The 13,389-nt window shown below is 43.0% G+C and overlaps 1 protein-coding gene across 1 annotated transcript; it reads right to left on the bottom strand.

Moving 5' to 3' along the window:
• Positions 1 to 2,335: 2,335 nt before the first annotated feature.
• On the bottom strand, positions 2,336 to 12,370 carry LOC137434990 (spermatogenesis-associated protein 2). The gene is made up of 3 exons (XM_068128295.2): positions 12,241 to 12,370; positions 10,864 to 11,221; positions 2,336 to 5,783 (listed from the first exon to the last, which is right to left on the bottom strand). Exons 1-3 carry the CDS (start codon positions 12,264 to 12,266, stop codon positions 4,461 to 4,463), a joined length of 1,707 nt encoding a protein of 568 aa, XP_067984396.2. The 5' UTR covers positions 12,267 to 12,370; the 3' UTR covers positions 2,336 to 4,460.
• Positions 12,371 to 13,389: the final 1,019 nt, after the last annotated feature.

The following is a 13,389-nucleotide window of genomic DNA, read 5'->3' as shown; positions in this document are numbered from 1 at the left end:
AAACAAAGTATATAAAAAGGGGAGCGGTAGACAAGATGGGGAGAGAAGGGGAAGCACGTAAACACAACAATTGTGAGGGACATCGGGAATGTGTGGGAGGGAGAGGGCTTGGGGGGAGGCGGCGTGGGAAGGGGGGGGGGGGGGAGAAGTATAAACACAAGGACACCAAGAGCTTCCAGGAAAGAAGTTGGTATTTCAAAAAAGAGGATTTGGGGTGAAATTAGCGGGCGTAGAAAAGATCAAGCTTTTGGATGGGGGAAGATAAGAGATGGTGGTGAACAGCTGTTTTAAAGACCTGGAGGGAGGAGTGGGATTGAAGGGAGTAGGGGAGTTTGTTCCAGAGGAGGGAGAAAAGAGGAATGAAAGAGTGAAGGTGAGCAGAGAGTCTTGAATTTGGCAGTTTAACCATAAGAGGGTTGCAGGCAGATCTTGTGCGACCTTTAGGAATATTTGGGGGACAGAGCCCAGAGAGAGCTGGAGGAGCAAGGCCGGAGAGGAGTCAGTAGAAGACAGAAAGACCACCAACCTGCCTGCGGTGAGTAAGTGAAAGGCCCTCGGAGGTAGCTTCATCACGGGAGATTCCAATGATTCTGAACGCTTTGGTTTCAACAGCGTGAAGACGAGCTAGGTGTGAGGCAGGAGCACCAGCCCAGAGGGGAGAGCAGTATTCCATTGAGCTGCGGATGAAAGCCTTGTATGTGGTGAAATTCCTCTTGAGCATTCACGATTACCGGCATCTCTTGAACATTCACGATTACCGGCATCTCTTGAACATTCACGATTACCGGCATCTCTTGAACATTCACGATTACCGGAATCGCTTGAACATTCACGATTACCGGCATCTCTTGAACATTCACGATTACCGGCATCTCTTGAACATTCACGATTACCGGCATCTCTTGAACATTCACGATTACCGGCATCTCTTGAACATTCACGATTACCGGCATCCCTTGAGCATTCACGATTATCGGCATCTCTTGAACATTCACGATTACCGGCATCTCTTGAACATTCACGATTACCGGCATCTCTTGAACATTCACGATTACCGGCATCTCTTGAACATTCACGATTACCGGCATCTCTTGAACATTCACGATTACTGGCACGTCTTAATCATTCATGATAACCAGTAGGTCTCAGTTCCAATCTGAGTGCTTCCTTAAATATTCCAAAACTTTCCTAGAACCTCCATGCATAACCAGGCCTGCTCGTCAAATGCAGATCTTGGCTCAGGGTGCAATGGCAAACAACCTTATCAAATTGTCGTATGTTTCCTTTATGCTCTCTATCACAAGACTCTTCCAAGAGCATAGATCTTGTACTATATGCCAAAATTTTAAGAAAGTATTCGTGTTGCAATTTAACAAAATAACTTCAATAATAACTACAACAGCACTCTTCGACATCGCGACATTCACCGATATGCCTCCGACGACATTATTACATACATGCACCAAGTTTGATTTAAATCACTTCAGTTGTTCTCAAGTATCACATATTTACCTGACATGACCTTTGACACCGAAATCAGTTCATCTTTGTTCTTTGTTCATCTTTGCATCAGAATATATACTTGTACCATGTTTGGTTAAAATCCTTTCACTGGTTCATGAGTTAGCATGGTAACAATTTTTACCTAACAGGACCTCTGATCTTTGGCTTCTTGACCACATAATCTAATCAGTTAATCTTTGCATAATTATACCCTCGGACCCCACTATTCGCGGGGTACATTCCTGGAAAATCCGTGAATAGCGAAACCCACGACTAGTGGGGCATTGTTTCAATGGAAAAAGGGGGGATAGGTTCCCGAGTCACGAAAATCCGTGAAAAGAGAGGACCAAACCCGCGAAAGATCCGCAAATGGTGAGGCAAAATCCATGAATGGCGAGGCAAAATTCCGTGAATGTCGACGATGATCCACGAAGGTTTTATAAATACTGTATGTGAAGCTTAGGGCTTGGGGAAAAAAAAATTTGCGCCCCTGAAAAACAGCGAATTAGCGGAACACGGCTGCGAATTGGAAAAAAAAACCCGCAGATTCGCGGGACACTTTTCCGCGAATAGAGAAGTAGGTCGGATTTTATCACTCGCAAATACGCGGAACCCACGAATAGCGGAACCACGAATAGCGGGGTCCGACAGTACATACTTGTACCAGGTTTGACTTAAGATCCCCTCAGCCGTACTTAACCTACTGCGGTAACGAAAACCCATTACGGACGCACGGATCGCCAACCCAAAAACAATGCCTCTGGCAACTGGCATTGTTTGTCTGGCCTCATTGGCAGAGGTATGAAAAAGAGAGACAAAAAAAAATCACCTGTGCCTTGAGAATGATGTAATCTCAAAAACGATGAAGTACAACCACAGCGTGAGAAATCGATTTCCCAAGTAAGTAGCCAGCCACACAGAGAATGAACAAACAAAGGTTGGCATTCAGCTGGAAATGATTCAAGTTCATATTCCGAGTTACACATACGAACAACCTTTAGCAGATGCAGATACTGTATATAAACAAGTTTGTTTTGTAAATGACAATAAAAATGAAGTGCTTTACCAAAATCAAATAAATATTGCAAGAAAAATCAGTTTATGCAGTCCTTTGCTGTCAAACCAAACTCACCACCAACCAACCTTGCATTGAGGGTCATGATTACGACCTCTTAAAAAGCAGGTATGTGGTCGCTCTCAAGCAGGACCCCAAATGGAAGGTCTTACAACATTCGGGATTGGGTTCTAGATTTGCTCGACTGGCTGGGCTTCAGTATTGTGTAATCTGGTAAACGCAGGTTCAAATCCCGACCCAATTGGGTAGACAATGGTAAGCCACAGAGTGCATAATTAGCAGAACTGTCCTACATGGGAGATGGTACTTCGACCTGCAGTGAGGCATGAACAATCATGCAGCGATTAACATGGGTTTTATACTATGTACACTGTATGAAGAGAATGACACTCACAAACAGGGAGATCCAATGAGGAATTTAAGAACCGAACAAAACATGTCCAACATTGACTTTGAGTTCATAATCCACCCTGATTTAAAAAATGAAAATTGATTGAGCATTTGGTATTTGAAACCAGCTTCACTTGGTTACAGCTTTTTCGGAGAAATGTCTACATATTACATATGCAAAAGTTGTTTGCATATTTTTCTTAAAGCCACTCTTCAAAAAGTCAGATAATATTCCCTCTTTCCAATATCCTCTCAATCCGATGAGATTGTGCAGTGATGACACTTATCCGAGGGACATTCGAGTCTCGAACAGACTATAAACTGTTGGATTGATGCTGCGCAGACAAAGTGTTTCATCACAAAGTTAGTCATCCCTCAGATCCATCTGCTAGCATTAGTTGGTGCATCCCACGGTATATTTTAATCGAGGTACTGCCGGAACTCTAAACAAATTCCAAATTCCTGCCTAAACCAAGTAAGTGATCTCAGATATTCCCTAACACCCGGATACAATTCTATCCAAGATCATGGATACTATGTGGACAAAAACTCCCAAACTATAAACAATACTTGCGTATTGCAACAAGGTATGTTCGCGTATCATGTGTGCACTCGAAATCTGTCAAATTGACGGCTCATTCCATCATCATCACCATATATGCTCCCAACCTTTTTTCAGTTTTTCTCTTTCTCTCTCGCTCTAACTCCTTTTTTCTCAACCACGCCCCTCCCCTCCTTTTTGCATACATAATATGTAGATGGTCCTTGATGGTGGTTTACACATATGATGCAGACCACAATTAATGCATTGGCAAAAGATAGTAATCTGCACGTTGCTACAGAGGTCAAAAGGGGCGAGATAGTCAGAAAACTAAACAAAAGCCAAGTTGAACGCACATGCATAAATCTCTTGAATGGTTGCAATGAGCATGCTTCATGACAAACACTTGCGTGTCATGCTTGGATAAAATGAATACCAGAAAGACAGCATTGCTAATAAACGTGTATAATGGACTGGAGGGGCAGACGGTACACGAGAGAGAGAGAGAGAGAGAGAGAGAGAGAGAGAGAGAGAGAGAGAGAGAGAGAGAGAGAGGAATGATTTGGTGCACAGCTAGGTGGATAGGCAATTGATGGCTTCCCAACCATCGAAAGCATCAGATTTCTCAAATCCTCCGACAACAAAATTATGTACAGACCATTTGAATCACTCAATTTGGCACATCAAATCAGAATTTTGTGGATCGTTCATATGCTCGTCACACCAGTTACTTTACACAAGCCAAAACAGACTAGAATGACACCGTTGATTGTACCTTCTTGCAAATAAATTCTGCACATGAGATCGAAGTGGCCTCATCACGACTGGAGGTAAGAGAAGCATCTTGAGCTGCCTTGCAATTGCACAAGCAAAACCGATCAAGCAAGAGTCGCAACATTGTTTTCAGAGATGTGTACATCGAGTCTGAAAGGACCGCCGACCCTTTTGACATCACAACTGCTTCTTCGATATGCCACCTCCAAGTGGGTACGTGAGGTTGCTTTGCATTACGAATGCATGCGGTGCAGGATGACGAAGGCATTGCTCCCCGTAAGAACGCCTGCAACGCTCGCAAGCCACCTTCTGGCAGTCACGGCAAGCCAGGCGTGCGCCAGACTGCCCACAAAAGCCGCACTTTGCGCTTCCCCCCATCACACGAGTGCTACCAACACTGGTCTTTGCAGCAGTGGAAGAAGGAGCGGCCACTGATCTTGGAAGGTGCGGAGGTTCGGGGGTGCGTGAAGCTGCTACAGAACGTGCTGGCCGGCTATATGACACATAGTCATGTCCGCTATTTCCCTTGGAGCAAGGGCCAGCAATTCCATAGCAATACGAACAGATGACACTACTGCATTGGGTGCACACACAGGTGGACTCCAGCTTGTGACACTGGTTGCAAAGTGGGTACCACTCATAACGCCCTGATGCTGCGGTTGTCAAGGCCCGAATGCAGTCAGCATCCTCATTTCCTATCCTGCTGATGGACATCGATGGTATAGGAGCAGTAACAGGACGTCGTTCTGGTTCAGACGCAATCCCCCGGTGTGAGACCGAATCGGCAGATGGCCGCCGGTCTCTGAAGACAGGACGTTCCATTAGGCTGAGACCTACTTGTGCTATATCACGACTTCTGTAATTCATCAAAGACTGTGAACGCCCATCAGATATATCCGAAGCTGTATATATGTCCAAGTCATCATCGCTGGTCCCATGTGTGCAGCATTCGTCAGACGGCGCTGTCCTAGAACCAACAGAGATAGCCGTATGCTCTCGTGGAGAGCTTGACATACGCAGCAGTGAAGGAGTTGGCCGGCTGATTTCACTTGCAAAATCCTCGCCGTCAACCGAGATCGGAGACAGAGCACCTCGTGACATGGCTCTCTCCACACGTGCAGCCGGCCTGCCGTCTCTCTGGTCGCCATCTTGTGCCACAACGTCCTCGGTCCTTGTACCACGGCTTGATGTCCGCCGGCCGCCAAGTTGTAGAATGCAGGCCTGCACGGATTGCCTACACCCACGACGCTCCCGCAGCACATCCAGGAGGGAAACGCCACGGTCGGCCGTTCGTTTCCATATCTCAACAACGATGTCACTCTCAGCACGTGCCAGGAAAAACTCGAAGGCCAAATGGCGCACCTCCTCTGCTCGCAATCGCCCAGCACGTTCATATTGCTGCCGATCAGGCCTCAAAGAGTAGCCCATTTTGGAAAGGAGACTGCCAGCATCGCTGCCCAAGCATCCGCGAACATAGTACACGAAGGGTCCGCAAAAGGTCTGCATGTGGACAGGAAGGACAAATAAAAGTCATGTTTTAAAAGAGATATTGACAAAAAAATAATAATTGAGCATAAATTAACTTGAGTCTCAAATCATAAATATCAGTAATGGAAATGTTCAGGAGGGTTGTGGTTTTAACGGAGACAATGAACAAGACAAGTGGATGATGGGTGGAGGAGGAGTTCTTCATAGTTTGATACACACAAGCCGATCCGATGATGATAACGACTGCACCATGGAAATAATCAAAAACTGATATCAAATGTTATTTATACTTAAAAAAAGGTTTATATTTACCACCAGGTTAGTAAAATATTTCACTTGCAGTTCATAAGAGAAATAACTAATTAAACTTAAAGACTGAAAAGCATGCCTCTAATCTGGTGTTTTGGTGGCAAAATATGATAAAAACATCAACATGGGAGAAAGACCTTTTTTGATGACCAAATACAATTTAAATGCAGCAACTCTATTTCATTGTTGCCTGGTGTTGGCTTAGCGGTTAGGGTGCCGGCTTGGGATCCTAGGATCCTGGGTTCGAATCCCGATCGATCGCTGAATTAACGCCAGGGGGGTTGACTCAGCCTGTCATCCTTCTGAGGTCGGCAAATTGAGTACCAGCTTGCTGGGATGAATGATCACGGTGTGTACCCCGATTTAGAATAGGTACACCGTATCCCTGCACATCCTAAGAGTGTGACCAAGGGTTGGTGTCAGGAAGGGCATCCGGCCATAAAAACATTGCCTCAAACAGAGAACCATGATTGTCATGGGGCCCGCAAGGCTAACCCCCGCTCTAGCGGGGAAAATGGCCTTAAAACGATCATTCATTCATTCAACTCTATTTCATTGTTATTCTTTTTCTCATAATAATTATTTATTTTCTTCACTCGTTCCTCATGTTTATGCATTGTCTGTCTTTTTACATCTGCCCACCAAAGCTGGACAGATGTTATGTTTTCACCCCTGTCTGTGTGGAGGATATCTCAAAAGGTTGTGGACAAATTTGGACGAAACTTGGTGAACAAGTTGGGTGTGTGACAAGGACGAAATAATTAGATTTTGTTAAAGATCTAAATCTGGATTCAAATTTTTTTTAAATATTTATCTCAAAAAGTTGTGGATGGGTTATGACAAAACTTGGTGGATGAGTTGGACAGGTGACAACAAGCTGATTAAATTTTGGTTCAGATCCGAATCCAGATCCGGCCTATCAGTTCATTATTTGTCATTTTATCTCCTTGTTGCATTTCTTTGCCCATCTTCATTTCCTTTTCCTTTTCTCTCCGTACCAACAACCACCTTTAGAGGCCATTTTTCCCTGCAGAGCAGGGGTTGGCCTTTTTCGGGCACCGTGGTCCCCTTTTTGAAGCAATGTTTTACGGCCGGATGCCCTTCCTGCCGCCAACCCTGTTAGTCGCCTCTTGCGACACAGGGAATTACCAGTGAACTGGTACTCAATTTGTCAACCTCGGAAGGATGACAGGTACTGTACCGTACAGGTCTCTCCGTACCGCTAAATTTAATTTGTGGACATAGATTATGTTGCATTAACAAAGTAATGAACTAAATAAATCATCTAATCGTCATCTTGAATTCAGGGAAAGTTTGATAAAGTGCAAGAGCCACAGTACCAATGATATGCACCCTGTGCGGGGCATGACAGACACGCAGCTCTTGGTGAGGATAGATCGACATAGATAGTGACATGCCGGTGTCTCACAAGCAGGTTCATTCATCAGTGTATTGGCCCACCCTCAGATGGACGTTAAGCCGGGTGTCCCGTCTACAATCAATAGTCAGTGGATGTTAAAGATCCAGCGGAGTCACCTCCTATCAGGAATTACAAATTCCTGCCCTAATTGCTGGGAAGGCAATGGCAAACCACCTGTCACCTTTGCCAATCAGCCAAAGACTTGCCTTCAAGCAGAGCACTCAATCATTCAATCAATCTTCTCAAGCTGTCTTTTTTTTTCATTCACACTTGTTATATTTTCTAATTGCCTGCTCTCTTGATGGTGTGCGCATCCGGCTTCAATGATGTGCCTCCATTTATGTCTCTCACTTGCCTTCTTCCACCTCTTTCAAATTTCTACATTCTGTCACTACCAATGTGTTTCTTCCACTCACTCGCTCTGTACATCTCGACTCAGACACTCATCAGTGTGAACCTTTACTCGCTCATTACACTTCATTTTGCTGTGGATTCTGTGATGTGTTTGAGGGTTAAATAAACCCTGTCTGAATGTATGCTTATTCAGACATGTTGAAAGAATGAAAGAAAAGAAATAAGAAGAAATCATTACGTAATATAATTTCCCTCTTGGGTGCAGAGAAAGACAATTTGATTAGAAAACGGACATATTCGACTTCACACACTATGGAAACAGGTTTCGTGTGCTGCACTTGATGGAAACAAAATGGCTTCTAATCGCAAGTTGTCAAGACTCTCTATATATAAGGACTCTAGACTCAAAACACTTTCCTGCTCCCCTTCCCAAATTTTTTTTTTGCATCTGTATGTTTGTATTATATTTGACTAACAAAAGTACCCTTTGTTTTGCTAAAAGATTTAATCAAAATACGGCATGTTATACTTCAAACATTCTGCTCCGTTCACTCTATAAATTTCCCATGGTCATCTTCTATCGGCTGTGAAATCAGCTAACATCACCTTCATCAACCATCCTATCTGCTTATATATGGCACAAGCAAAAATCACTTCCTCTTCACGATGAACGTCTGTGTTGGATTATTTTGTTTGAACCTCCGCTTAAAATGAGTGAAATGAAGCATTTTGAAAATTTCGAATTATTTTCAATCAGATTTTAACATTAACTTAAAGCATATTATCAGGTTGTTGAAACTTGCTTCTTCATATCAAGATGATTTGTAATACAGATACCACCATGTGGTGCGATAGGATACACATTTACATAGAGAAATGGGGTCTTCCCAACGTGAACCCCCTCTCACAGATATGCTACCAATCTAGAAACCAATCCTTGGAATACCCTGGGGCAACATGCAAAATTTAGTTGGATTTGGTTCAGTAGCTTTTTAGTTCTTGAAGCATCAATAAATATACAAACAAATACACAAGAAATATGTCGAGCAAAGCACGATACTTGCGAAATCCGTAAAATAAGTTGTTCACTTTTGCCTTGTGTTGACCTTTTGGTCTATGTTGACCTCAAAAGTAATTAGTGGTTGAATCAAGTGACCAGGTATGCAAATATTGTTCAAATTTCAAGTCAATCAGATGAAAATTGACAATTTTAGAAACCTCACCTTAGTTGTTGACCTTTTGGCATTTGTTGGCCTCAAATATTATTGGTGGTTGAATTCAGTGACCTGATATGCAAATCCTCTTCAAATTTCAAGTCAATCGGAAAAAAATTGAGGATTTTAGAAATTCCAGCTGAAGTTGTTGACTTTTGATCTATGTTGACCTTTTGGCCTATGTTGACCTCAAAAATAAATGTTGATTCAATTCAGTGACCTGATATGTAAATCCTCTTCAAATTTCAAGTCAATCACATGATAATTGAAGATTTTAGAAGTTTGACAAAGTTGTTGAACTTTTGACCTCAAAATCAATAGGCTTCTTCCTTATGTCCAACTCTACTATTTTGGTGAAGTTTCGTAAAGATCGGTTTAAAATTGTGACGTTTAGGCGATTGACAAACAAACAGACAGACAGAATAACGCACAAGACCAACCAATATACTTGAAAAATATTCGATATTTGCAAGTAATAAAACAAATTGAGCTTTATATATCAGATGTATTTGTGTTAGGGCAAATTTAGCTGTTTTATTTAAATGTGTGCACAAACGCATACACGCGCACGCACACGCACACGCACACACGGTCAGCTCAACTGGGACGGATAACGAATCATTATTAATGCCCAAGCCCAGGGACACGACACCAATGGATTTTAAAAGATGGCAGGACTGAGTCAATCGGACAAGTGTAGGTTCTGCAAGGTAGAAACAGAAAGTACGAGTCACCGCCTATCAGGATGTAAAAAAAAAACTCACGTCAGAGCAGCTGTACACCCAAAGACACAACAAGTTATGTCGAGTAATCCATTGGCACATCTGCAGAAATTTCAATATCCCAGTTCCACAAAACTCATGGAAACATGAACCTTAATCAATCATTGAAAACAAGGACATAATGCTCACGTATGACCAGATGATCCCATCCAGTGTTTTTCTCCATACATACCATACCGACCCCTATAGGCTACTCTGTTCAAAACTCCTTTATGACTATATCATGACCGACCCTTTGCTCTACTTTTCTGCAAAAATACAAAATCAGTGGACAAATCCTTTTGAAACTAAAGAGTTCATAGAATACCTTACCCCCATGCAGTCATGACAAAAAAAGGACATGGGCGGGGCCAGCGAGCGGCAAATTTGATTGGTCGAGATGATGTAAAATGCCGTAATATTTTATATCCAAGTCCTGATAATTGGAAGTTTTGGAATTGCCAAAAAGGCGATTTGTGTTTTCCAGTGTTCAAGTATACAACTAAATTGAAATAAAATAAGGATTTTAATGGTTGTAGAAAATAAAATTTGAAGTTTACTGCTGTTGATGCTGAGTCTTATACACCACCTTATCTAACATGTTACATTAGTTATTCGTGCCTGTTGTTTGTGTCCTTTATGATGTTGATAAAACAATAAGTTTCCTGTTTGGAATGAGTTGAAATTTTGTTTGACTTCCAGACAAGCGAACAGAGTAAAAGTATTTCCTCACTCTTCTCTATGCATGTGCGATCGGGAAGATTTGAGAGCCAAAGTACTGCTAAACTACAGGCTCGTTTTCCGATTCATGTTCCGATTTGTGTTCAAAATATAACATTAAATTGAAAATAAGTTCTTGCTCGATCATAAACTCATGTGTAGACACACAGACAAAGTGAAGCAATTGCTTAACCTCACTTTTTGCTTAGTGGGCCTGCAAGGGTTAATGGGGAATGTTGGCGAGGATTGATATAAAGCTATGGTAACAAGTACGAGAGCATGACCTACGTCCCCAAGCCCATCCCCAGTCTTGCCTTGATGCTCCGAAACTCCTTCCTCCAAGGGTAGAGGAGACCATTAAGGCAGAGCATCTCAAACCACTGCCAGCATTTACCCAGCAGCGCCGCGTCCACATTCCTCCGAGCTACACTTTCCAGCAAGCTGTAGAAGTCGACGGCAACGAACTTTGGCTGAAACCGGCCACCACCACCGGAGCAGCCATCACTGCAGAGGAACACGTGCGCCGCTTTGTCAAGGTCGCTTTCGGTGACTTTCTGTGACTTATCGGGTGGCTGTGGGTCACCGTGCCAAACGCGTGACTCCTGAAGGCGAATGTAATCATTGTAGAGCTGTTTTCGTTGATCATCCTGTGTCCGGTTGCCATCCATGGGTCTGTCCGGAAAGCAGCAAGAAACACAAACACTGGTTCAACTATATTAGGGGCAAACAAGAAACGAAAAAGTGAATACCATATACAGTATATGGATCAGACAAATGGGACGTGGAAGCAACATGAGAGAGATGAGCCCAACTGCCTCTTGTTTTACATAGGAGACTGGGACACCATGGCAGTCAGGAGAGGGGAAAGAACAGTTATTTATGGCTCATAGTCATATAGAGGCTCATATAGGCTCATATGAGCCTCTCATAGTCATAGGCTCATATAGAACCCGGTGTGTACCCCGGTTTAGAATAGGTACACCGTATCCCTGCGCATCGTAAGAGGCGACCAAGGGTTGGCGTCAGGAAGGGCATCCGGCCATAAAAACATTGCCTCAAACAGGGAACCATGATTGTCATGGGGCCCGCAAGGCCAACCCCCGCTCCAGCGGGGAAAATGGCCTTAAAACGATCATTCATATAGAGGGAAATAGCACGTAGACAATTCTGTCATCTTTGGGTAGACATGACCATAAAGGCAGCTCCCTGAGATTAAAGATACATAAAAAATAATGCAAAATATTCCCACAAAGTGTGGTGTTTAAAAGTACATGTAGGCAGTGGAGTGCCTGGAGGGCAGTGGAGTGCCTGGAGGGCAATGGAGTGCCTGGAGGGCAGTGGAGTGCCTGGAGGGCAATGGAGTGCCTGGAGGGTAGCTTACCACGTACTTTGCGCCATCACATCAGTCTACATCTTCACACCACAAAAAGACCACATACCATCCACCGTACGAGCATTCCACCACGTCAATGGGCACAACCTTACCACACCGTGCACCCGCTGACCCCCAGGTACCACGTGCTACTGAGCACCACAGTATAATAAATAAATCCCACCGGCCAATATGAATAGTCTGCGTACCTCGTACATCATGTGATAAACACATAACATGGCATGGATTGTACAAGGATAAGATTTGTCCAACAATTCGGTAAAACAGGTAATCGAGCAAGTTAAACCAGGATCCTTACTTCGATTCGGCGCTTTTGTTTGTCATTTATAACGACATTCGTATTTATAAATACGACTGTCTCGTCGGTCCTCCGCACCAACAGAGGGAGTCAAGGAGCAGAACACAACTTCCTCATTCATTTGGTATTTCCCCTTTTTCCTTTTTCAATTACGTCATATTTGTCATTCATTCTTTTTCTTGCTTGACTCCACATATTTTGCGATTGTTTTCAGATTCCCAAAGTGGGAAAGACTTTGATCTGGCATCATGAACAAAATAATAAATGTAATCCCTCCCCTCCCCCCTCCTTCTCCTCACCCATCACACGACACGACATGACGTCATTTGTCCTCCCAACAAGTGTGAGGTGAATTTTTTTTTCTTTTTAATTAACCAACTTTTAAAGGTTATGAGTAGATTACCTGCAGATTCAGAGAAAATTAGTCAGGAGGAAAACTTTAACAAATTGCAGTTGAAGGAAAAAAAAAAAATAGTCCGCCCCAACTACTCCGACAAGGATCGCATACTGTGTAACGTTTAACAAAAGCACCACAGACGAAAATAAACGCAACTTTAAATCCCTGAATATATTAAATACAACGTTTGATCGATAGCACTGGGGCAGCGATGTAACATGAATGAAATCATCGAGAGCAGGATTGATTTACAATGCGTTATCAAACTTTACTAATTAATCATTCAATAGAGCGGATTTAATTACGACGAAGAAAAGTTAAATTCCTAATTTGAGATAATTATCTAAATGCACCTTTTATCAAAGAAAGCATCTCTCATTCTCAATTCCTGGCCAAATCACTTTCAGTCAAACGTCATGCCTGGCCGTCCGGTTCGTGAAAGACGAGGCTCAAAAGCTTTCCCCAGTCGAGCCAAGAGCTGGGAATAGTTGGGGACGATACAGTAATTATAGTACGGTAGTATAATGAAAATGGTCCCCTTGTGTGCATTACGAGAGCATATAATAAATGAATACCCCGATAGGTTTAATTGGATTAACATTGATATAAAAACCAACACGGGAGTGAGTGCAATATGTCCGCCCTTGTCCTTCAAAACCATTGAAATTGTTTTTGGGACATTTTAAAATAATTTTGTTCGTAACTTTTGTGGAATGATGTTCCATGCTTCAACCAAGACCTTCCAAAGATCA

Source organism: Myxine glutinosa, chromosome 9, assembly GCF_964187855.1.
Source record: "Myxine glutinosa chromosome 9, kmMyxGlut1.1, whole genome shotgun sequence".
Taxonomy (NCBI): domain Eukaryota; kingdom Metazoa; phylum Chordata; class Myxini; order Myxiniformes; family Myxinidae; genus Myxine; species Myxine glutinosa.
This window is presented reverse-complemented; position numbering and strand designations above follow the sequence as displayed.

Excerpts from the sequence above, each read along its gene's own strand:
- LOC137434990 (XM_068128295.2), bottom strand. The coding sequence starts at position 12,266 with ATGACAAACAAAAGCGCCGAATCGAA. Across the intron at positions 11,222-12,240 it reads AACAAAAGCGCCGAATCGAA|ACCCATGGATGGCAACCGGA; the intron begins GTAAGGATCCTG and ends CTTTCCGGACAG. Across the intron at positions 5,784-10,863 it reads AGGAGTTTCGGAGCATCAAG|ACCTTTTGCGGACCCTTCGT; the intron begins GCAAGACTGGGG and ends GTCCACATGCAG.